At 57.0% G+C, this 24,333-nt stretch overlaps 1 protein-coding gene across 9 annotated transcripts in view; it reads right to left on the reverse strand.

Moving 5' to 3' along the window:
- EBF3 (EBF transcription factor 3) overlaps positions 1–24,333 on the reverse strand; it is a 119,998-nt gene that overhangs the window by 18,860 nt on the left and 76,805 nt on the right. For 5 of the 9 annotated variants that reach the window (XM_040254760.1, XM_040254763.1, XM_040254757.1 and 2 more), the window contains exons 7-10: positions 20,739–20,820; positions 17,136–17,280; positions 11,716–11,846; positions 11,093–11,219 (exon numbers count right to left, since the gene is read on the reverse strand). In XM_040254760.1, the coding sequence (XP_040110694.1) occupies positions 11,093–11,219; positions 11,716–11,846; positions 17,136–17,280; positions 20,739–20,820 (485 nt within the window). The remainder of the gene's footprint in view (positions 1–11,092; positions 11,220–11,715; positions 11,847–17,135; positions 17,281–20,738; positions 20,821–24,333) is intronic. The other 4 variants (XM_040254761.1, XM_040254759.1, XM_040254758.1 and 1 more) reach the window with 1 other exon arrangement.

Below are 24,333 nucleotides of genomic sequence, written 5' to 3' on the forward strand. Positions count from 1 at the left end.
CGGCAGGGTGAGCTGGGCGCCGCGGCATGCGTGGGGAACACAAAGGCCGCGGCGGGCGGGCATCGTGCGCCAGGAAACGCTGTCCCTAGCCGACCCGGGCACAGCGGCAACGGCCCGCTCTGACACCCTGAGAGCCAGGTGGCCGAGCCCCAGTCCCCACATCAAAGTGGCCCGGCTTTTCCAGCGGCACACCCACTGTGGCCCTGACAGCCCGTGGGGAGGCTCACGCCCACCCGGGTTGGCCTCTGCTTCCTGGGACTCCCTCCCGGAGCTCCTCCAGCCCAGGGTACCTTGTGTCGCCAGGACTTCTGAGGACGCGAGAGGCGCCACACTTGACTTCGAATCAGAAGTTGGGCCCACCTCGGCTGGGTGCACTGGGCCTGCCTGCACGGCTCCCCCGCTCTGGCACTGCCCGGCGGCTTTGTGACGGAACATCAGACCAGAAAAGCGGACAGCGAATCTTCCTTGTTCCCCAAATAACACCCTTGCTGACCCCACTGGATGGCAAACAGCTCTGTTTACATACCTCAAGGAATACCCTGGACGTTAGCCTCGTAGTCGCGTCCAAACCATGCCCACTGAGCCCAGGCCTGCAGCTCAGGAAGACCGAGGCCCGGGCCGTCAGACGCTCCCCCTTCTCTGGGGGCTCGGCCCCCAGGGACAGGGGCCCCCGAGACACACTCCCCAAGGAGGCAGGAGACAGGGGGGCCCAGCCACCCCCACCCCTCACATCCCCCATCTTGGTTCCAGCAAAAGCAGCCTCTCTCCATGGGTGGAAGGGTCTGAACAAAAGGGAAGGAGAAGGTGGCGAACGGACAGCACCCTCAAGGATAAAGAGCACAGACGATACAGGTCACCCCGCTGTCACCAAGGGAAACTGCAACCAGCCTGTGCACTCACCCTCCCGACAGAATGCTCTGGAGCACCTTGCAGGCAACTTGCAGGCAACCTGCACACGTGGAGTCTGCGTGAAGCCTCAGTACAGAGGCAAGCTGAGGGATGCCTCTGGCATGACCCCCACCCTGCACCACGGATGGAGGTGGCCCAGCCCCCAGGAACCCTCCCCTCCCCTCCTGTCCCCCCGACCCCGCCGCCCCCAGGGCGCACTCCCCAGCCCACTCATTCACATGCTCCTCCTGGAAAGCCATCACCGAGTCACAGCACCTGCCCTACTCAGCGCAGGCACATAGTGGGTGCTCCATCATAACGATGAAGGACCATGGTGACTCCGGGGACCTCCTGAAAACATGAGACCAATGGAGGTTTATTTCCGTTTTTGACTTGGAGAAGCCAGAGTGAACACAACATTTCCCATATGTCCACACAAGAACCCGCTCACGAGTCTTTCACAGCAGGCTTGTCTGACAGTCGGCCCTCCGTATCCGCAGTCCTAAACCCTCAGATGCAGCCAAACGCAGCGATGACCTTGGATTCGAAGGACTGTGCTGCAAGGGCCTCAAGCATCCGTGGGTTTGGTCCTGGAACCTGTCCCCAGCAGGTCCCAAGGAGGGACTGAAGCAAGATGATCGGATGCTTCGTGGTCCCAGCACAAGGTGAGACCATGCAACCGCACAGAGGAGGGCAGCACAGCGCGGGGGCCGTGAGCCAACAGTGCGCTCCCACAGGACCACGTGTGCCGTCCTGACCAGCGGAGGCACAGAGCAAAGAGCTGGAGGCCTTCGAGGCTCCTAGCGGCGGAGCGGGGTGGGGCCGGGGACGGGGTGCGGCGGGGCCGGGGCGGAGCTGCTGACGCCCGCTTGGGAGCTTCTGTTGGGGAAGGTTCTCCATTAGTGGTCGCACAACCTTGTGACCCTCCTAAGAACTGCTTAACTGTATGCTTGAATGGGTGGGTTTTAGGCTTTGTGAGCTGCTGCTGCTGAGTCACTCCAGTCGTGTCCGACTCTGTGCAACCCCATAGATGGCAGCCCACTAGGCTCCGCCGTCCCTGGGATTCTCCAGGCAAGAACACTGGAGTGGGTTGCCATTTCCTTCTCCAATGCAGGAAAGTGAAAAGTGAAAGGGAAGTTGCTCGATCATGTCCGACTCTTCTCGACCTCATGGACTGCAGCCTACCAGGCTCCTCCGCCCATGGGATTTTCCAGGCAAGAGTACTGGAGTGGGGTGCCATTGCCTTCTCCATTTGGATAAATAACAGAATTTGAAGTGACTAGACTAGCACACACCCGCCCGCCATGCCCATACCCAGGGAAGGCCTCGCATGGTCCGAATGCTGTTGGAGGGGAGTCTGGCATTTGCGTAAAAGAACAGAGGCTGCAACTGGGGTGAGCAGGCCTCCAGTTGGGGGGAGGGGCCTGGGGAAGAGACACCCCACCCCCCACTCAGGAAGGCTCTGCTGCTGCCCTCAGTCCCCACGGAGGCGTTTTTTAACTCTGGCTTTTTAAGGTGAATAAAGAAGAAAAGCAAGGCGCTAAGTCAGAGCCTTTAAAGACAGTGCCAAGGTCAGTGTAAATACTGACAGGGCCAAGAAGAGTCCCTGAGCACAGGATTCCGGGTTATGTCTCTCAAGTAAAACAGTCCTGCTTCCTCCCAAGAGGCCCCCCAAACCCCAAACGTGTGGGGTTCAGAAGGCCTGTGGGACCTCACCCGCCCCCTGGGCCCTGCCACCCCGCCCGGACTCGCTCCCCCCAGCTCCCCCACCCTGGGCTCAATTCTGCCCTGTGCTTGGAGACCCTCGACCTGCCTGGAGACTCCCGATCCACCTGGAGACCACGGAGCCCCAAACCCACCTGGAGAGCCCCCGACCCGCCTGGAGACCACTGACCCGCCTGGAGAGCCCCGACCCGCTGCCGAGGTGCAGCCTGCCCGCCCCAAGCACCCATGTCTGCAGGGGCTCCTCCCACAGTCCCCACAGCCACCCCTCTTCACAGAGACTCGAGCCTCTTCCAGGACTTCCTGGCCATCGCTTCTCATCCTCATGCCTGAGCAGCTGGAAGAGGCCCAGATGCGGCCGAGGGCGGCCCGGAGCCAGGCCCCAGGCTGCCCATGTGAACCACGCTGCGCCCCCAGCACCTACGAGATGCAGGCGGTCTCTGGCCTTTCCTGGTCACCTGCAGAGAACCTGGCCCAGCTGGGCCTCAGGGAGACGCTGACCACCGGAAGCCACAGGCCAATTCCCAGCCGTGTGGACACGAGGCCTCTGCACTGCCCCGACGCCCGGCTCCCCTGAAAGACCACTGCTGCCCATGGGTGTTTCCTGAGCGCAGGGACATTGGGCGGTGGGCAGCGGGGTGAGCTGCGTCCACCACCCCAGGCCTGTCTCCGGGGGGCCTCACGGGCAGCATGCGTGAGTCTGCGGCCCCAGCACCTCGCACCCTGTAGCTCGCACTAACGGGTCAGCTTTCAAAACCACCTCCGTGTTCACCGGCGACCAGCACACGAGGCAAACCGCCTTTGGCCCGGGGACCCTGGGGCCTGCTGCCATGAGGGTCACGAGCGCCCTGGCTGCGCGGCCATCCTCACAGGCTCGCGGGCGTCCTGTGCTGGGGACGTTAGGGAAGGGCACCAGGCTGGTCTTCAGAAGCGGGCGGAGGTGACGGTTGGGCCTAGAGCAGTGGGCTGGGCCCCAGGGCCAGGCACACGGATTCTGCCCCTGGGCGGGACAGCCCCCCCACCCCCAGGGCTGAGACGCAGAAGGGCCCAGGGGAGTCCCAGGCAAGGGCTGTCTCCCGGGAGGATGAAAGGGCTGAAAAGATGGGAAGAAACCTGGCCAAACTCCCCCACCTCCAAACGCTCAGAGGCCCTGGCTGTGGTCCTCGGTGGTCAGCAGGCGCTCGGAGTGGGAGAGGGTCAGCCCGTGGAAGGCTGGCCCACCGCCAGGGCTCACCGTGTTGGGAAGTGGGGTCTCCATGTGTGGAGGTGCAGGCAAGGGCCCTCGGGAGAGCTGGGAAGGGCGGCGTCCAGGGGGCGTAATGATGGACCCGCCACCAGGCTGCACCTTTAAGGAGCGTCTCCCAAAGATGATCTACGTCCACCAGTCCCGAGATGGGCAGGGGCCCACGGTCTCCACAGGAGACTGCGTGCCTCACACTCAACAACCCCGGTAAAGAGTCTTCTGGAGCACACGTGCCCACCACGAGCACCCAGGGCCCTCGTGCAACCCAGTGACTACAGGCTCTTTAAGAGCATTTGAAAACGTCTGTGTATTTGTTTCTGGGGGTGGAGCACACAGCTCACACCCGACGAAGACGTTCCAGATGTTGCTGCTTTATTGAAAAGTCATCCTGAGAAAGAATGATTCAGCTTGTACTTTCTATGGAATACACTGAATAAAAAAAGGCCCAACCGATTCAAACGATAGTTTTTTAAAAATGTTCTTTTTGTCAGGTTGAGCTTTTGGCTCAACTTAGAGCCTAAGGTGAAAGTGAAAGTTGCTCAGTCGTGTCTGACTCTACTGGAGTGGGTGGCCTTTCCCTTCTCCAGGGAATCTTCCCAACCCAGGGATTGAACCCGGGTCTCCTACATTGCAGGCAGATTCTTTACCAGCTGAGCCACAAGGGAAGCCCCAAGACCTTCCCAAAACAAAGGTTTCAAATGAAAACCTGGGCAGCCCAGGACCCCAGGGCACCGGCTTGCAGGGATGTGGAGGGAGGAGGCCCACGGTCCCTGTGGGGACTGTCCTTGTTCCTTCTCTCCCAGGACCACAGGCCGGCCTGCTTCTTCTGCTCCTGGTCACAAGGCCCACAGCTTCCTTGGCAGGCTCTCCACTGAGACAGCCGTTCGTCCCGCAGCTTCCCCGGCCTCCTCCCGCATGCGGTGGGAGCTCCTCCCCGCAGGTGACACAGCTCTGATCTGTACGCCCTCCTCGCTGCCTTAGCCCGCTCTCCTGCTCCCGGGCACTCCCCCGGGCTCTGAGAGCGGCCCCAGAGGCAGGTGGGCTCCCTGACAGGCCAGAGACACCAAGTCAAGTCCCAAACTCGCCCTGTCCCCATGGGGCGGGGGGCTGGCGGCCCGCGGCCCCTCCCCCGCCGAGGGAACCCATGACCCCTGTGTCCTCCGGGGAAGACGAATGGCTGTCTCCTCTCCGCTCTGTGTTGTCAGGTTTGGTGCTGAGAGTCAATACCTTCACCTTGACGTGGAAACTTCCTGATTTATCAGCCAGCTCCCCTCCCAGGCGAGCGCGGCCTCGCCACGCACAGCCATCAGGCTCCGGGAAGAGCAGCCTGTGGTCACAGCACTTGGAAAGCAAGCACAGCCCCTCTGATGACAGACAAATGTGTCTTGTTAGCAACTGCCCAAAAGCGCTTGACTTGTACTAATAACAAAAAGGGCATGCTGGTCACCGTGGGTCCAAAGACGAAGCACCCTGTCACCAGCCTGGTTGGGAAATTAGCAAATAATGTTCTTTTCCTTGATAAATGGGTGACAGCTTCCTCTCACCAATCATTTCTAACATTTTGATGCATGCCTATGATCCCACTGGAGGAGCAGAAAAGTTTACTGGCCCTCAATTTTCAGATGATGAATGGAGCGCCTCTAAATGTGCGATTTCTGGATGAGGTATAGTTCATTTTAAGCAATTCTAGTAAATGGGTGTCACTGATTAGGACAGATCGTCTACTTGTGCACTCATTCCCCGGCCTCCTCCGAGACGGCAGGCAAGGGGACGGCAGGCACCCGGGAGGCCTCGCCGCCCGGCTCCCGAGAGGGACACGGGGCTGGGCAGGCGTCCCCATGCCGCGCCGCATGCTGGCGGACTCACTGGTCGCCATCTAGGGCTGGGCTGCACCATGCAGACGACCCCAGGGGGCCCGCTCCTTCCTCTGTGGCCCCGAGGAACCCTACCAATGGCCCCAGAGACGACCAGGTGGTCTGCTCGCCATCCCCGCCAACAGGGACAAGTTCGTCCTCTGCCCCCGGCTTGCAGCCAAGGACGAGCAAAGGTAGGTGGGGCAGACGAGACATCCTGCTGGAGTCGTGCATTGTCTGGGGGGCTATGTCAGCTCTTGGGTGCTGAAGGGGTCTCCCCAAGCTGCTTCTCCACTTGACCGCCCTCACGGTAAAAGCAAATCTGTCTGTCCTCCAGGGCAGCAGAGGTTGCCACTGACACCATCCGACTGGCGAGCGGGGACCAGCGATGGCCCTGGGTCTACAGGGTCCCCACTACAGTCAGAACGCCCAGGGAGCCGCTGAGAGCCGCTGGGCCTCGCTGGCCGGGACAGGGAACCCAGGAATCACAGACATGGGCTGAAAGTGTCCCCCGAACCCCGAACCCGAAATGCAAACACCTTCCCCACATCCACCTCCGTGGTCAAAAACTGGTCACCAAAATAATCCTGTGGCTTACATTTAAGGGGAAGGAAGGCGTGAGCAAGCAGTTTAGCAAAGTAAAAATAGTATGATTGGTGGGAGGCAATTAGGAATCGTCCGCTCTGTGGATACAAGTAATCTGTTTGAGAGGCACTGGGCTGGGAGACAGCGGGTCAGCGTGGCAGTGGTCGAAGGGTGTCGACTCTGCTGCGTGTCATCAGCTGTTGACAGAATCATGTCTGAATGCACACACAAGAACTTTAAAACACTTCAGAAATGCCCGCGCCCTTCGAGAGGCGGGCCCAAGTGTGGGTTAGGTAGTGGGAGGCTGCCAAAGGACATGGTGGACCCCAGGACAAGCCAACAGCCACCCCTGGTGCCAGACAGCTCCTGAGACAGAGTGAGCACCTCCCCACCCTCCCCGCCCTGGACATGTTGCCAGTTTTAAGCCGACTCCCTGGGAAAGCCCCTGATGCTGGAAAATTGAAGGGGACGGCAGAGAATCAGATGGCTGGATGGCATCACCAACTCAAGGGACATGGGTTTCAGCAAACTCTGGGAGGTATTCAAGGACAGAAGGGCCTGGCGTGCTGCCGTCCATGGGGTTGCAGAGAGTCAGACATGACTGAACAGCTGAACAACAACAACAAATGATTAAAAAAAAAAAAAAACAAACACCTTATCAGTAAGAATGGAAACTGTTGGCAATCGCTGGCTGAGCCTCGTGTCTGAGCTGCACATCTCAGTGCGGAAAGCAGCGTCTTTCTGTCCCCATCTCGCCCACACTTGGCCACTACGCTCAGCCCCTGCCACTCTGGCCCTGGCACGGCCTCTGCCACCATCCTGCTCAGTAACTGAACTGGCTGTGCCCGTGGCAGGCTGCATGCTCATGCCCGGCCATTTGTGATAATTCCTTTAATTGAGCAAAAGAAATCTCTAAACTGAGGGGGGGGTCAGCCACACATTCGGGCACGAGAGGGCTACAGGAAGAGCCCCTGGCTGCCACACCCCCGAGTCAGGCCACCACCAACCAGCTCCTGCCCTTTGATGTCACAGGGAACCCTCTGCCACATGACATGCTGGTAAACGGGGCACTTCTGATCGTGCAAAAGCACCTCACGCTCGCAAACGTTGTCTGTAAAAGCATTTTCCCTCAAACATAATTTCAATTAGAAGCATACAAATTCCAATTTGTCTTAATCGAATAACACCGCAATGCTTACATTCTAATTAAAAAATAATTTCTTTTATTGCTCTGAACAACTCGATGTCTTTCTACTGGTTGAAATTATAAACGTGAGACTGTTCACTCTGCCCATGGAGTTCCTCAGGTAGGATATTGCGGGACTGCTTTAATTATTATTAAATGAGCAAACGATACACTATTAGACAAATATTAAAACAAGCACTGCACTCAATTATTAATTTGCACTGTTCACTTTTAAATGCAGCAAATATCTCATTAATTTAATTTTAGGTGCCCACCCGTTTATATTGCATTTTACAGTCTGGAAGGCAATTTACTATTAACTGGCAATTACATACAGAGTGATTGTTAATTCTGCTCCTAAGTGCTAGCCGCTTGAAAATTGTTCTCTCTCTCTAATTTTTGACCTTCTTGCAACAGGGGTGAGGCGCGCTGGGAATACAAAGGACTGGTGTGGAGGAGCCGGACATGTCATTGTGACTCATTCTTTTAATTCACCGTGCTAATCAACTGCACTACCACCACCTCCCAAGGTAATTCTGCCTTTACTGGGGCTGAAAGCAGCCGGCAAAGGGGCCTGGCTGGGTGGGCTCGGTCTGCCCCCCGCCGCACACCCACTCTGGGTTGACGCATCGGGTCTGGTTCCGAAGAACCTGGGGTTTTTTCTCAGCTGCTGTAAACAGCTCGTTTAGACCTTGGCCTCTGGCGGCCTGGACACCTCACCCAGGAGGGCTCAGGGTGACATATCCCCGCGGGCCGGACTGCTGATGGGAGCCAGATGCCCAGAGGATGGGGCTGCCCGCAGGCTGTCCGGCCTCCAGGAGGGCTGGCGCAGCCTGTGGAGAGGAGCAATTCCTGTGATTGCGCCTCTGTCCCCATCAATTCCAGGGCAGCACAAATCAGACAGAAGCTTCCAGGTCAGACAGGTTATGACCCCACCTTCCCTCCGCTCCCAGAGAGCGCAGGGCCCCCTAGCCCTGACGTGCGTTTGAAATGTATATTCCCGTTGATGATGGGGGAGGCGTAGATGAGCCCCCCGCAGGAGGGGCCCCAGCTGGCTGAATGGCTTCACTGAAGCATCCATTCATGGGAGAATCCTTTGTGGAGGAAACCCCAGAGCCTTGGACTGCCGGGACAACGAGCATGGGGTCTGAGAAGCCCCCTCTCCGTGGTGCGGACGCAGCACCGGCCGCAGAAACGGATGACGGGCACTGGGACTCAGCTGTCCCTGGAACGGACTCGGGGCACTCACTTCCCTGCGGGCAGGGGCCCTCTGGCCAAGGAAGATTTTCTGCCCTGCTGGGGGCAGCTGGCTACAGAGAGCCACCCCAGCTCACCCACCCCCCGTGGTACCCGAGCGGCTGGGCCTCGGCCCCGGGACACCAGCTGCCCAAGCCACGGTGCCCGCACACCCTCCCTCCAGCCATGACGCCCGGCTTGTTGGCCCTCCTGCCTAGGGGCCTGCGGTCCCCGGCAGACCGCATGCCCTCTCCAGCTGTGATGCCCGGCTCGTCAGCCCTCCTGCCTAGGGGGCTGCGGTCCCCGGCAGCCCGCACGCCCTCTCCAGCCGTGATGCCCAGCTCAGCGGCTCTCCTGCTGCAGGCACTGTGGTCCCCGGTAGCCCCCGGAGCACTTAGAGGAACCAGGCCTTCCTGCCGTCACATCTCTTCTGAGTCAGCACCCCAACCACAGCCTGCGGGTCTCTGCACCCAGAGCCTGAGGGTCAAGAATTGGGGATCTGGAGACCTGTGGGGGGCATGGCTGGGAGGCCAGAGGGGCTGACTCAGGGGGAGGGTCCCTGTCTGTCTGGGGCAGACCCAGGTGGTCCCACGGCATACGGATGGCCCCACCCCCCAGTGCCTGGCCAGACCTGGCACCCATGTGGCCCGTGGCTGCTCAGGGCCTGCCAGCAAATACGTGTCCCCTCCTCCGAGGGACCTGGACGCCTCAGCGGCTGTTCTTGGGAGCTCAGGTCACACATGCACCCAGGGGGCAGCGGAAGCGGGGTCAAGCATCCCCCAGGGGCCCCAGGCAGGATGCAGGGGTCAGGCGGCCCCCAGGGCAGGACACAGGGGTTGGGCGGCCCCCAGGTCCCCAGGGCGATACCAGGCAGGGTGGAGCAGAGCTCCCACTGCCCACATCCTGAGCTCACGGCCAAAAACCCAGCGGGGCACCCACAGGTCAGCAGTGGCCGTGCAAAGGCGGCTGAGCGCTGCGGGCAGACAGCCTATCAGGGACCCTGCCCGCCCCCAGCTCCTGGCGGCCTCGGTGGTCCTTCCACCCAGAAGAGCTCCTACCATGGCCACGGGTACGAGGCTCACAAGAGGCCCCGGCTGCTGCCCTGCTTCCTGGGTCTTTATTATTTAGCAGGCTGGGGCCACAGTGGGGGGCCGCAGTCCGTCATCTCCTGGTCACACCAGGGGGCCCAAGCCCCCACCCTGGAGGTAGGTGCCCATCAGCGTCCCCAGGGTCTTGGGCCCCAGGCGGCATGCGCTGGCTCCAAGGGCGGAAACGGCCCCTCCCTGCCCTGCTGACTCACTCAGCTCTGCTCAGCGCCCAACTGGAGGCCGCCTCGCCCCATCAAGGATGCAGGTGTCATTGCAGCCCAGGCTGTCGAGGATCTGGGCGCCTCTGGACACAGCAGCCCTGCTCTCGGCTGGGACCTGAACCAGGTGCAGCCCGGGGTGACACGGGGCCGGCCGGAGAACTTACAAAGGGGGAGGGGGTGAGTCACCTCCACTCCTCACCCCACCCCCGAGTGGAAGGGACCTCCGTGCTACCTCGTCACCCACCCGAGGGACCCAGGAGAGGCCCACATCCCAGAGGAGCCCAGACCTGTCCCCCAGGTGCCCTGTGTGGGTAACGGCACGTGGTCAGACCCCGAGGCCCAGCACAGGCTCCTGCGAAGACCTCCCGGCCTCCCTGACCAGGTGAGCATGTGGAGGCCACCAAGCCTGAGAACAAGCCCTTCCCACTAGGGGCTCAGCGCGCGGAGCCCTCTCAGACATCCCCGCCTCTGCGGGCGGCAGGACCAGAGGCTCCGACGAGGACAAGCCCTGTGATCACTGTGGTCTTGCTCAACAGTGGCCTCAGTCGGGGCGTGTCCTCCCAGCCGCCCGTGTGCAAAGCACTGCGGCACACAGCTTCCGGATGGCGACCCAGGACCTCAGAGGGGACCCTTCCTGGTGATGTCCAAGTGCCCAGCCCTGCACAGAATTCAGACCCTCTGTCAGCAGCAGGGTGGTGTGCGGTGTGAGGCCTCAGGCTGGGCAGAGACCGGCTTCTGTTATCCACAGGTGTGGGTGACCTTGGGGACACGGCCTGACCTCTGGGACCTCACGGGGCAGCCACCCCTTGGACTCTGGGAACGTGGTTACCGACAGCCCACCTCCTCCTTTTACAGGCAGGACCACAGACGGGGTGAGGGGACGGATCCTGCGGCCCTAGGGGTCTGCACCTGTTCACGGCGTCACACCAACTGGTCAAGGATGCAGAGACTTCCCCGATGACACCACCCCCTGGCTCACCCGCCAGCCCTCCCTGCAGAACCTGTGCAGGGGCCCCAAGGGCCATGGAGAGGCCCTCCTGGATCAGGGAAGGCTGGAAAGGTGGACTCACCAGTGTAGACAAACCGCCCTGGAGCACCTTTACAGAACTGCTTGGACTTGTAGGACAAGGTGACTTCGACGACTCCAGGAATGTGCCTCGGTGGTGTCTGGACACGGATGGCGTGGGGCGTGATCAGCTACAAGAACCATACAGTGAAGAGGCCTTCAGCAGCGCTGGGCGTAAGAGGCGGACACTTGCCAGTTGGACATAATTACCAAAAATGAGCAAAATTGGACCATCGTCTTGGAATGCTCCCTCCGAGCTGTCACCCAGACTCAGGACCTACAGTTGCGCTTTCAGGAAAATGTCTGCAAATGATCCCGGGTGTAGTTTGCAGGAAAGGCCACAGGGCATCATTCATATGAAAATTGCCACCATATGTCTCCTTAAACCTGCTCCTAGTAATTCTAGCACTAATTGTTCCAGGGCACTCGGGACCTCCGACAGCAGGTTTGAAACCCCAGGGCTGGGGAGCAGGGGGCAGAGTTCTGCACCCACCCACCGGAGAAGCCCCTGCCTTGGGCGCACCATTGGCTTTCAGGGGATCGGGCGGCGGGTGGCGCCGTCGACCGAGCGTCAGACGGTCCACGGACAAAGCCACGGCGGGAAGCGGACCGATCTCGCGGGCTTACCTCGCTCCACACCAGCATCGTCCCGAACACAACTTGGAGCCCGTCGAAGAAGTTGTCTCCGATGATGATCACGGTCGCGCCCCCCGTGGTCCAGCCTTCACTGGGACTGATGGCCTTGATGCACGGAGTGGCTGCCCACACAAGACAGAGAGCGGGACCTTAGCGGCCACCCCACTGCCGCCACGCTGTCCACCTCCAGCCACACCAGACACCGCGGGAGACGGGCGGGCAGCCGCTCCTCCGGGCGGCACGCAAAGGGCAATCGTAGATCAGCGTGTTGATGCGTTTAAAGCAAACCCTTAAATGTTTTATAAAGCAAAGGCCAAGCCACGGAATACTAGTGAGTAAGAAAAACAAAAAAAAGAAAGCGGCTTGATATAGCAAATTATGTGTCAGGGCAAATATGACGATTACAAATGATTAAGCATTGCGTGCATGTGGCACGTCGATTTATCTGCTTTGCGGGCAGATCTGAGCAGAGTCAATCAAAGGCTGTTGGGGAGATGGAGGAGCGAATGCCTTGCATTTCGATTCCTCATAAGCAGCTAATTGGGTTGGGTTTTTTCATCCATGAACTTTGCCTTTTGGTTCAAAACTTCATTTTCTTCTGTCACTTCACAATTACTACTTTTCACTTTTCATCAGGAAAAAAAAATCAAAAGCACAATATTAATACTTTTGTCAAAGGTGCACATTTTACATCTAATGTTGTTTGTCGACAGGAATCCCCTGCCGCTGGCCTGACCTCCCTTTGTCTCCGGAGCGCTCACATTTGCATGAGTTATTACAATGCTGCTGCTCGGGGCCTGCTTGGGCGGGGGTCGGTGTAGACAGACCGAAAGGGCGGGCACAGGGGAAAGACCAGGAGGCCCATGCTCCCAGCAGCCCTGCCTCGAGCCTGCGGAGGCAAGGCTGAAGGCCACAGCCTCGAGGAGGCGGCTTTGTTCTGGCCTCTGATCGGCTCTTCTCCTGCACAGGGCTAGGGACCATCTCCGCCACTTGAGAGGGCCTGTCGTGGGCAGAGACCCAGTGCAGAGAGAGCTGATTGCTGGGGAGATGCAGGGTGCAGCCCTCTGACCGGCAGGCCTCCTCTGCCAGGCTGGGCACTGTGGTTGGGATGCTGGGGCTCTCTGTGCCTATATCTTTGGTACAAAGAAGAGGCCTGCATGATGGGCGGCTGTGTGGCCCCTAGGCTCTGCCACGTCTCCTGGATGACGCGGTCTGGACACAATTACAGCCCGGACAGGAGGCAGTGCAGGCCTTGGTCCTCCATGGAGAGGAGGAGGAGCCCCCATCGAGCCCTGGGCGCCCCCGTGTCACCCGGATCCTCCTCGTGTTGGGGTGGGGTGGGTGCCGAGGTGAGCGGGATGTGGAGGAGCTTGACTCCTGGCCCAAGGGGCCCTCCCCGTTCGGTGATCTTCCACCCTTGCAACCACCTCGGTGGAGATTCATCCAGAAAACAGTAACTAAAGCTTCGTACACACGCGGCGGCTTGACCACGCGGCCCCTACCCACCGGCTGCGGGGACGAACCTCCCAAGGACACCCGGGCCTTACTAGGCTGTCCATCCCATGTGAGCACGCCCCCATCCCCCTGAGTAGCTCAGCTCCTGATAAATCATCGTTTTAGACTCTGGGTCAGCTCTGGCCACACGTCTTCATAAGCAGGACTTCCCGGAAGCCCGCGCGTGGCTCGCTGACGGGTCAGAGGCAACGGCAGACACGGGAGTTAATCACGGCAGGTATTGTTGTTGAGCTGGGCCGACACCACCTTCCTTTGTTTGCTCTAATGTTGGACTAGCGGGGGCTCTATTTGCTCATCCCCGCGAGGCTCCCTCAGCAGCAGACGCGCAGAGCACACACGGGGAGCCTGCCCTTAACTAGCGCTGTTGACTTCATGCTAATAAGTTCATACAAATTTTCATTTCTGAGGCTTCCGAATGACATTTGCTTTTCTTAATTGCATGGAGAGCATTTGAAAAGGATCAGCTCTCTAAAGACTGACAAGTCCCCTCCAAGGGGGTGACCTTCATCAGCACAGCCAATTATGGCAAATAATTCACAAAAAAAAAAAATTACAGTAAACAAATTTACTTTGGAGGTGAGAAAAGGGAAAAAAAAAAAAAAAAACCTCCAGGATCTCCTGCCCGCACAGGAGATGGCTGTCTGGCAGCTGTGGCCCAGTGGAGAAGCCACAGCTCAGCTCCTTGGCGGAGAGATCCCAGGGCCAGCCTCGCCTCCTCCGCGGTGATAGCCATCTTCCTCCTGCCTGTATTTGCATACATTTCAATGCACACAGAGAGAGGGAACATGTGTTCAATGGGAACCATAGCAAAATGAATTACACAGACAGCGTCAGAGATCTCATGATAGGCGTGCACAATACACTCGAGCAGATGACGGGAGCTGGCACCGCGGCCGGAGTCGGGCGGGGAGGAGCAGGGATGCAGCGGGAAGGGACCGCCCCCCGCACCCCCCCACTGTCTTCCTCGTGCTGGGATGAAGCCCTGGAGACACCGCCTGGTCGGCCCACTCTTCCTTGTGGCCCAGGCTCCCTCTGGGGGCCTCCCGCCCTGCTCATCTGACCTGCGCCGGGACCTGCCTTAACTCCGGGAGCCCCCCTCTCAGCCTGTGGGGTAGAAGGGCACCCCAGCTTTCCCCCACCCGCCTTGGATGCCCATGAGGACGGGCTGGTCTGGGAACCAGGGTGCCCGACGGCTGGGGCCGGCACGGGCATCTCAGAAAATGAATGTGGATGCCACCTGAGCCCAGAGATGTTGACTAAACCGTTGGGGTCCCCTGGCCTTTCTGTGGGGGGCGGGGGGGGGGTCTCATCCAGGATTCTGTTGGTAAACAGCTTCCTGTCCCGGCTCCTGGTAATCAGCGTGCTCTCCTGAGTAACACCACAGCGCTGTCATCTTCCCTGCATTCACAATATCGAGGCCCTCCAACAGGCCTAATCTTGCCTCATGAAGACTCCTTTGTTCTGCCTGCTAAAATGTCTTGTAATTGTGCTCGAGATGTCCAGATGGCTGGCTGATACTCCAGCTGATGGGATTATACCTTTTACCTCTCCTAGGGCCATCTGTTCCCTTAACTCGCTAAAGCCCCCGCAGCCTGGCTTCCGTAGCCCTCGCTGCATAAACCTAACCGCATTACGGCACTTGGCATGCAAATCGCTCTTGCTGCAGGCCGGGTGCTGGGCAGGGCCCACGCAAGGTTTAAACAGGGTTGGAGTCGTTTACGAAGGGACAAGTGACAAGGAAAAAAAAAAAAAGCAAGCCCGGGATCTTCTGGGCCGCGCTGGAAGGTGGCACGGCTGTTTTCTGTCGCTTGTGTTCAATACTGTAAATAATCTGCCTTGCTTTTTTGTGAGCTCAGAGGACGCAGTGGCAGACATCCACAGCAGCAGGGGGAATTAGTTCACTTGGAAGTCATCAGCGAGAGTGTACACACTGCTGGTGACTATTAGATGATTGGATAATGAGGTGTTAGCCAGGAGAGGCTGCAGAGAGGCCCAGATCTATGCTTTCTGGGGGCACCTCTTCCTTAAAGAATGCAGGCCCTGTTCAAAGCCAAGATGGCACCCAGTGGTAGGTACTAACCAGGAAGAAGGAAGAAAGAAGAATGACACAGACTGGCCCAGAAACGAACTTCCTAAGTGTCAGCCCTCGCAGGGAGTGGAGGCAGTATCTCTCCTGGTCCCAGAGAGACCCCTGTTGTGTTGGGTAGGGCATCTGAGACCAGGGCAGCAGTTACAGAGCGGCACGGAAACCTCCCCCACTGACGGCACACGCCCTTCTTGAAGACCTACACAGACCAGCTCTCAGAGTCACCTATTTGCATCTTTCACTTATGAGTCATTTTCGGATATGGAGTAACATATTCCAATCTCTTGCAAGAAAGTGACTTAGTTTAAATGTTGATTAAAAAAAACAAACAAACTGAAAAACCTAAAAAAAAAACAAAATCTCAAATCAGACTGCTTCTCCAAATAGCTCTTGATGAGTTGGGTTTTATCTCCAAGGTACCCAAGAGTGGCCTTTATTTTCCTAAATGCTATATTTTCTGCTTACAGTCAAATGCTTTTTCATGCTACTTACAAAAATAAATACTCGTACTTTGCTCAGATCATAATAGCTCGTTAGAGGAGGCTGATTTTGGACCCAGACTACAACCGAACACCAGAGGGCCGTGGGGCCATCCTGAACCTATCACGTTGCCAGCGCTGGCCCTCTGGGGAAGCAGGGACTGAGGCCTGGGATCCAACCTCCTTAATTGTGAGCCTCATTAGTGATGGTTACTAAGCAAAACACACACCTACCTTCACTGCAGAGAAAGGAGATAAACAGTACGTCACAGATTCTAATGACTCTGGCGCCCAGGGCGACCTTTAATTATTATATTTTTGTTCTCTTACACCTTAGTCATTAATGTAGAAAAACAAATTAGTTTATTTTTGTGGACTGCAGCAGATTCATAAATTGTCTTCCCGTTCTGGTTTCTGAATCATACTTCATTCTGATGACCCGCAAGGGCTTCGTCCATTTTCCTGTGAACAGTCTGTCTGCCCCACGTGCAGCTCCTGAACCCAAGACCTCAGTCTACAGAGTTTGTCTTAAAATCACTTAGTCTACAGGCTCTTTGAAGAATTTCATCATGCTGTTGTGTTTGCAATTCACTTAAAAAAAAAAAAACTCACATTACTTTCCCAGCAATTTTTATTGGTCAGAACCTCATGCTTTTCATGGACTGTTTTATAGGGGACCGGACCTTATGTTAGGGGGAGATACCCGCCTGTCCACACAGAGCAGGTGACAGGGTAGCTTGGAAAGGTCCGTGTTTGTGTGTTTCTGAATCCTGACTACAAGCCTATCACCCTTACTAAATTTCTTCTCATTTAACAAGCAAAACAAGAAGTCCATCACTTGGAAGCATTTGGTACACATTTTATGCTGTTTTTTTTTTTCTTGTTCCCTCCACTCATACCCCCACGTGTGGACACACACGCATGTGCGCGCGCAGGCCATCTCCCCATGGAGGGCCAGGAGGTCCCCAAAGCCCAAAGGACCAGGATGTGAGCACCCTAGCAGGTGCCCAAAGCCTTGGGGATGACCCGGATGGAGGCTTACAAGAAGCCAAAAACAAACCCACGTAAATTAAAACCGCAGGAAATGCTCTAAGCAAAAGAAACCAATCTTAGACACAGACCAACCAATAAGGTGAGGGCCACGGGAGTGAGCAGGGTGGGAAAGCCGAGCCCCCCGACCCCACCAGTGGGGGGGGAGGGGAGGGGGCCGCCCCGAGGCCGTGGGTCTGACCAGGGACGGACAACTGGACATGAAACCACAAGGACAGAAAGGATGGCGCGAAGAAAAGGAAGCATCGCAAATAAGAAGAAGACGCTCAGCGTGTGCCTACCATTTTCCAGATAAGAAGGGGCCGTACCTTCTGACGGGTCCAGGCGGCGGGCCCGCCGCCCGTGCTTGGAGTTGTTGTGCACAAACATGTTGTCGGACACGGCCAGCACGTGGCCGTCCACGTTGACCGTGGTGGACACGACAACCTGCGGAGACAAGCGCCGGTGAGACCCGAGGCAGACGGGAGCAGGGCCCCACCAGGTGGCGGGCCCCCCGAACCCCCGCGGCTGCTCCCGGCATCCGCCTCGAAGCCACGTGCGCGCACACACACAGCCTTTTTTGGCTAATGGGGTGGGTGGGTTGTTTTGTTGTGACTCAAGATTGCTTCTCTTCCAAACCCGCTGCACTAATTACAGTTTAATCTCCTATTATGCTAACAAGTGAATTCAATTCAGAGGGAAAAATTCTTCTTCACCATTAGCTGCAGAAACACCCCTCCAGCCACTCGTCTTAAAGCTACCGTTTTGATTGATCTGTTCACATATTGATTAGATAGTTTATCTAATTAAAATGGGTTCACTGGAGACTGTCCTTCCTCGAGGAGTTGTGAGGATTCAGAGTTGCCCCCGCTCCCCTCCCCCCCCCAAGAAGAGGCTTCATAAATCAGAAGCTGTTTCTACTGCCCGCATTCTATCATCGAATGAGCCCAGGTCAGTGTTACAATTACAGCCAGCGTCTGGTGACGAACGTTTTTACATCTGAAAAGACCGAGCTGAATAGGAATAAAGTGGTTTCTGAGCAGGGAAAGTATCCTTTCTCAGGTTCACAGTGAGGAAGGTGAGGACCACTCTGTCTGGGGAACGAGCTTCCCGCTGGAGGGATGACTCGGCCCTGATCCAGGTTCAGGCCCTCCCCAGTCTCAGTACTTCACAGGAGTAAAGAAGGAAGTCACGCTGGCAGGGACAGCCTTGCTCCCAGAGACACCTTCCCCAGGGAGCTTGCGACAAGCACCCCAGAATCGGAACCCCCGCCTAGCTAACGACTCAGGAAACAGGAGAAGACACCGGCCCTGAGATCCGCCTTGAAGAGAGGGCTCTGCGTGATGCATCATCTCTGGGGAGCTGGGGCAGCTGAGACGTGGGCCCGGACGTGAGCCAGAGCCTGGATCTGGGGTGCGGGGAGCCCCGGTTCTTGTTCAGACAGTAGGGAGGGCCAGCTCCACCCAGAGAACCACAGCCTCACAGAGAACAGCCGGGCAGGTATGGGGGCACCAGGAGGTGGGCACACGTCAAAGCCTGCCACGTGAGGTGGTGTAAAAGCCTCAGCTGTGGCAAGCCTCCATGAACAAGGAGCCACACACGCAAGACGCAGGGGAGAGCTGGGGGGCGGAGATGGGACGGGGCAGGCAGGGCGGCCAGGGGCTTGAGGGGACTCTTCACGCTTTCTGTGAAACCTTCTGTAAACCTAAAACTGCTCTAAAAAAAAGTCTGCTGGTTTAAAAAAATGACAGATAAAACTGATTAGAAGGAAAAGGTTTTCAAAAAGGCAAGCTACATATTTATATGGAGATGTATTCCACATATTTGTATGTCAAGGTATCTGTGAGTAACTAATGTCTTATAAAAGTCTCAGGCCCCACAAGAAGACGGCAAGGTATGACAAGTACCCATTGGAGCCACCCCCCCCCCCAAAGGGAGGGACCACCTTCCTGGATGACCCTCTCTCACTGTGGGCACTGCCAAGATTGTGCAAGTCTCCACAGCACAGGCCCCTCTGAGCCTCGAAATAATGCCAGCATCACTGCCAGTCCAGCGTCCCCAGGTCCAGGGTGAGATATCCCTGCCGCCCTGGCAGGGGTGGCTCTGACCCCGCTCCTGGGCCACTACTGGCCTGGCAGGCTTGATGCCAGGGTCATGCAGGTGCCCTCCTGGCACCCTGTCTGCCAGTCCCCGCCCTGGGCACAGAGGGGCCTCGACCAACACGCCTTCATGTGGGATGCAGAGACACAGAAGTAACCTTGAGCCACACACCTGACCCTCTCCATTCCTCAACCATGATAAGTTCAAGAAACAAGAAAGGGTAAAAGTAAACACACAAAAGGACACCATCTCTGCTCTGTCGTCTCTATATAGGTCAGTCGCCAAGGGAAAAGTGTCGCTGAGCAAAGAGCGTGGCGGGCTGTGTTCCGTTTCGCAGCCGGCTGGCCCCGCCATGCACCTACGGAAAGGTGCTGAGACTGACACGGGCTGGAAACGTGTGCAAGCCCTGACCTGCTGCTCAGCTCAGCTAAGCCTCCTGAGAGGCAGGGCGAGCAGCTCCAGACGCTGGAGGAGGCCCTTCTAGGAACTCAGGCCACGTGCACCTGAGGCTGCCTGTGGCCACTGCTGAGCCTCGCATGACCTCTGGTCCACTCGACGGACCGGTGTGGAGCCCTGCGCCTGAGGACCGGAAGCAGGCCCACTGCCTGCAGGAGACAGGTGACTCCTGCACCTGACCGTGGGCTGGCTGCTGGCTCCACCCCCTCTGACTGCTGGGCTGGATGTCAAGGCAGGGGTCCAGTGTTTCACCCGAAGACTGAAGCATCACTTACATTTCTAGAAAAGCCTTGAGTGATTTGATGGTGAACTAAATGCCAAAGAAGAAGCATTTGGCAACACCCAGCCTAGCAATGGGGGCCCACATTCTTCGCTGGCAGGTAAGGACCAAGTTCTGTGTCCCGGCCCAGATATTTTTATGATCAAAGTCAGTAAAATAATCCATCCTGTGTGCTGAGCACCCTTCCCCTGAAGCCACCTCCCAGTCATTCACAAAAGCAAGAACAACGTGACTGGATTATAGTTTATCCAACTGAAAACCAACTGAACCCCAAAATGGCTTGCCATCTCGCTCCTTGAGAGCAAATCCTGGGATCTGAGGCCAAGCAGAGGACGAGTCAGCCTGGGTGCCAGGACGCAGTCCAGCTTGTAGGTAAGGAATCAGGGGATTCCTGGGGGGAGGGAAGCTGAGCCGGGGAACAGCCCGCAACTGGGGGAGGCCTGCCTGGAACAAGTCCAGTCCCGCCATGAGGCGGCCCCTCCATCCTGGGAGAGGACCCCACGTATTACCCAGCGGTGGTCCCCCACGACAGGCCAGGCCATCCCTAATGGAGATCTTCGGTGTGGCCCCCAAAGTCTAACCAACCAAGCGAGGAGCAGGGAACAGACTAAGTGAGACGCTAACCTTAGGAGGCCTTGACTTGGAAAGATCCTTCAAGTCTCTGTAACACACCCATAGCACTCACCACGGTTGAATATAAGACAGACTCCAACCTAACCTACAGCTCTGACTCCTGTGATTTCGGGGTGCCCTGCCGCCTAATGTGCAGAGCCGGGCCATGTGCCCACCGCAAGAGGCACACACACATACCCCCTCATCAGAGCAGAAACTCGCATTATGTCTCCAGAGCAGACCTCACTCTGATGTGTGTCTCAGTGGGCTGCGCGGCTCTGGCCAACGCGAGGTGCCACAGCATTTCAAAGCATTCGATTTAAAGGCTCCATCAAACGAACCCATCCTGGTTTGCACCCAGGCCCCTGAGAACTAAACACTGACTCCCCAAACCACTGCACACCAGAGAATTCGACTTTCACATTGCAAGTGCAGACCGCGGTCCAGAAACGCGTACCTGGAATCTTCGCATGTCCCGGGGGTTGCCTGCATTCTTCAAACAGTTCTGATTGCACTTGAGGAAAAACTTTAGAAAGAATCTACAAAGATACAAAAAATGGATATTTGTTAGGGTTATCAGACAAAAGACACAAAGTTTTTTAAAGGTACTCTTGCCTGGGGAGCCAGGGACGACCCCACGCCATCTGCTGGCTGCCCTGTAGGGGGCGATAGAGAGAGCGAGCCAGGGGCAGCCAGGCAGGCACCCCCAGGTCCAGCGCCCAGTGTCTCCATGTGCGGAAGGAGTGCCTTACATTTGTTTTGACGGCTGGGGCTTTTCCAAGCTCTAAAATAACAACTGTGACTTAGACTGGCGATTTCTCACCTGGATCTCTGCACAACCATTAACCCCTGGAGACCTGTCCACCCTAGAGAGGGCTGCCAACTTCAGCAAATAAAAACACAGGATACCTAGTTAAAACTGAATTTCAGATAAACAATGAATAATGTTTTGGACAGGCCTGTCCCAAAGCATGCATGCATACTCAGCTGCTCAGTCGTGTCCAACTCTTTGCAACCTCATGGACTGTAGTCCACCAGGCTCCCCTGTCCATGGGATTCTCCAGGCAAGAACACTGGAGTGGGTTGCCATTTCCTCCTGTAGGGGATCTTCCCGACCCAGGGATCGAACCTGCATCTCCTGTGTCTCCTGCCTTGGCAGGCAGATTCTTCACCACTGATCCATGAGAATTCCAAAGCCTATATCTATCCTTAAAAAAAAAGAAATTGTTTATCTGAAATTCAAATTTAACGGGGCGTGAATTCTACCTGGCAGCCCAACCCTATGGGGCCACCACTGCATGGGTTGCCACACTTGTAAAGGAGAGTTTTTCAAGTTACAATAAGTACACATCTTAAGAGAAAATTGGGGATGTTGTTTTCAGGGCGGCGATGTCTGTGAAAGGCCTTACGTCTGGTTTTAAGGGACTGATCAAGGCCCCCACATGTGGCAGGGAAAACTCTCAACGCTCTGGCTGGAGAGCGAGGCAGGACATGGAAGGGGTCCTGTTTCCCACCCAGGCCCGGTCTTGCTGGGAAGCATGACGTTTCAGAGTTCTCCAAAGTGCTGAGACGCCGTCCTCCACACGCCCACGTGCTCCGGGCCAACTCCAATGCCCTGACTCGTGACAGAGGTGCACGGACCCCGGGAGGCCTGGCTGTACCCCCAGCCACAGGAAATGGGAGTCTCAGCCCTCCACCACCGCTGCCTCCTCTCAAGAAGGCCACGGGCGTCCTGAGCCCAACAAAGCTGGGGCCTCTGGGCTGACACGCATCCATACAGCCATCAACACTCATCTTCTCCATTTTCCTCCCGAATCTCAACGTTCCACTGGATGATGACCCAGTTTTTACGAAGCTTCACGTGATAGCCTTGACTTCAACCTGAAACCAAGGTTCCTTGCAGTAGCTTATCATCTCAGAAAATAAAAAAGATCCAGGAGACTGAGATTCGCGTCTCGCAGCGTATCTGGGACGACTTTCCACCAGAGCAGAGGAACACCCAACTGACTGGCGGGGGAGAAAGAATAGTGGCCACTTAATTAAATTTCCTTACATCCTGCGCGGCCTCACTATTTTAGGCTGGAATTTACATCTTTTATTAACTCGCCTCACCTATACACTCAGCTTGCTGCGCCTCTGAACACCATCTGCCATCACGTACAGTAAGCCACCCGGCCGTCCACCCACCAATTTCTCCTAACAACCACTGTGCAATTAAGCTCCACGCACTCCGCAGCGAGGTAAATTAGGCGCACCTGCGGCCACGCGGCGCCCAACCGCATCAGGAAGGCCCTAACAAGGTGAGGGCGTCACCGAGCTATCGTCCTGTCGGGCAATTAGGTTTCCACTTTGGGGACAGCTACTCCGGTGCAATTACTCCACACATTACCAACCGGCTCATCTGCGGGCCAGAGCCGCTCGGCCGCGTGGAGCTGGCCGGGGGAGCCCTTCATTCGGGGCCTGATCTCCCCCGTCCAGGGCAGGTGTCTTCCAAGCCCTTGCTGTCTCTCTAACCCACTGGCCCTTTCGCCTCCAGGGAGGCAGAGTGGGCATCGAGCCTGCATGGCCATGCCGTGGGAGGTCACCGTGGGCCTTGACTGCTGGCGGCTACAGAGAGGGGCAAAGTGGGGTGCTGGGCCCCAGAGCCAGCCCAGACATCTTGGGGCTCCGCTGTGGACACACGCTTACACGTTCTGGCCATGTAGGCATCAGTAGGGTTCTTTTCCAAGTTTCTGAAGAGCAGCGAAAGCACCTGGGAGAGACCTATAGGCCTGAGTGTGGGGCCTACAGAGCTGGGTTCCTCCCCAGCATCGGGTCCCAGTTATTCAGACCAAACAAGGCCCAACACGCGTGGGGACAGACAGAGGAGGAAGAGGAGGCCTGCGCCCAGGTTCTGCCCTCATCCTGTTCCTGGAGGATTCAATCAGGCCTTCCCTCGGTGGGCAGTCCAGTCCAGCGCACTGTGGCTGCTGACCCCGCCCACCGAACCATCCCAAGGCCTCACCCAGCCTGGATCTCCACCTGCAGGGGCTCCCTGCCGTCTGGGGAGGCTGAGAAGGGACGCACACATGAGTTCGGATGGTAATTCTCATCCTTTACTCAATTACCCTTTAATTGGCTTTTTCCTAAGGAATATCTGACAAGCACTTTACATATCTCACTTCTAGAGTCTGGTACACAAAGGATTTAATACTCTTGTTATGAAAGGAAAAATCTTTCCTATGTCAGAAAATCTTTGGCTTTAACACCAATAAACTCTTTATTACTGCTAACCATGGATTTGCTGCTGGATGGCGAAGAGGCGATAAAAATTCTAACCTGTCATTAGTACATTATGCTTAATTGTGTACAGTGCGTTCCCGGTTGCATCTGTTGGCCCATCATCAAAATGACCATTATGTACACTAATTCCCTGACCCTGTCTTTATTTCCCTAAAGAGTCATCATCTTTCACAGTAGGTACCAGAGTAAATCAAGCTTGAAATATGGGCTTTATTTACTTGTTTCTCCCAGGCAGGAGGGGAAGCGGCAGCTCAGGGCACATTGCTACACGTCAGTCGAAACTCCCTGGCAATATTCTGCTTGCAAACTGCATGCAAAATCCTGGGCAAGTTCTCAGCGGTGAGGACAAGGGGGAAGGTGCGGGCACGTGACTTTGGACATCGGGTTTCCTTTAGAGCCAGCGAGGATTAGGCGAGGGGCCCCGCGGGTGAGCCCCCCTGGCGCTTAGGAGCTCTGAAAATAGCATGCGCGTCTCAACTCAAGAGCATCGTCCTGTGAGGGTGGGCCCGGGGTCCTCCACCTGGGGGCGGCGAGGGCAGGGCCGTGGGTCCGGCCCCTGAGAGCGCTAGTCCGAGCCCGAGGCCGCCTGCCCTTCTGCAGGGTCGGTTCCGCGGCGGAAGCTTCAGCGTGGTCTCCGGGGCATCATTGCCGCGTCGTGGCGAACGGCGCCACCGGAAGTGCTCGCGGCAGGACCCGGGCGCCCTGCATGCGGCTCGGGTAACACGGCCCACCGTTTACACCGGGGCCCACCCCGGGTATCCCACGGTAAG

This window comes from Oryx dammah, unplaced genomic scaffold (assembly GCF_014754425.2).
Source record: "Oryx dammah isolate SB20612 unplaced genomic scaffold, SCBI_Odam_1.1 HiC_scaffold_14, whole genome shotgun sequence".
In the NCBI taxonomy this organism is placed as follows: Eukaryota; Metazoa; Chordata; class Mammalia; order Artiodactyla; family Bovidae; genus Oryx; species Oryx dammah.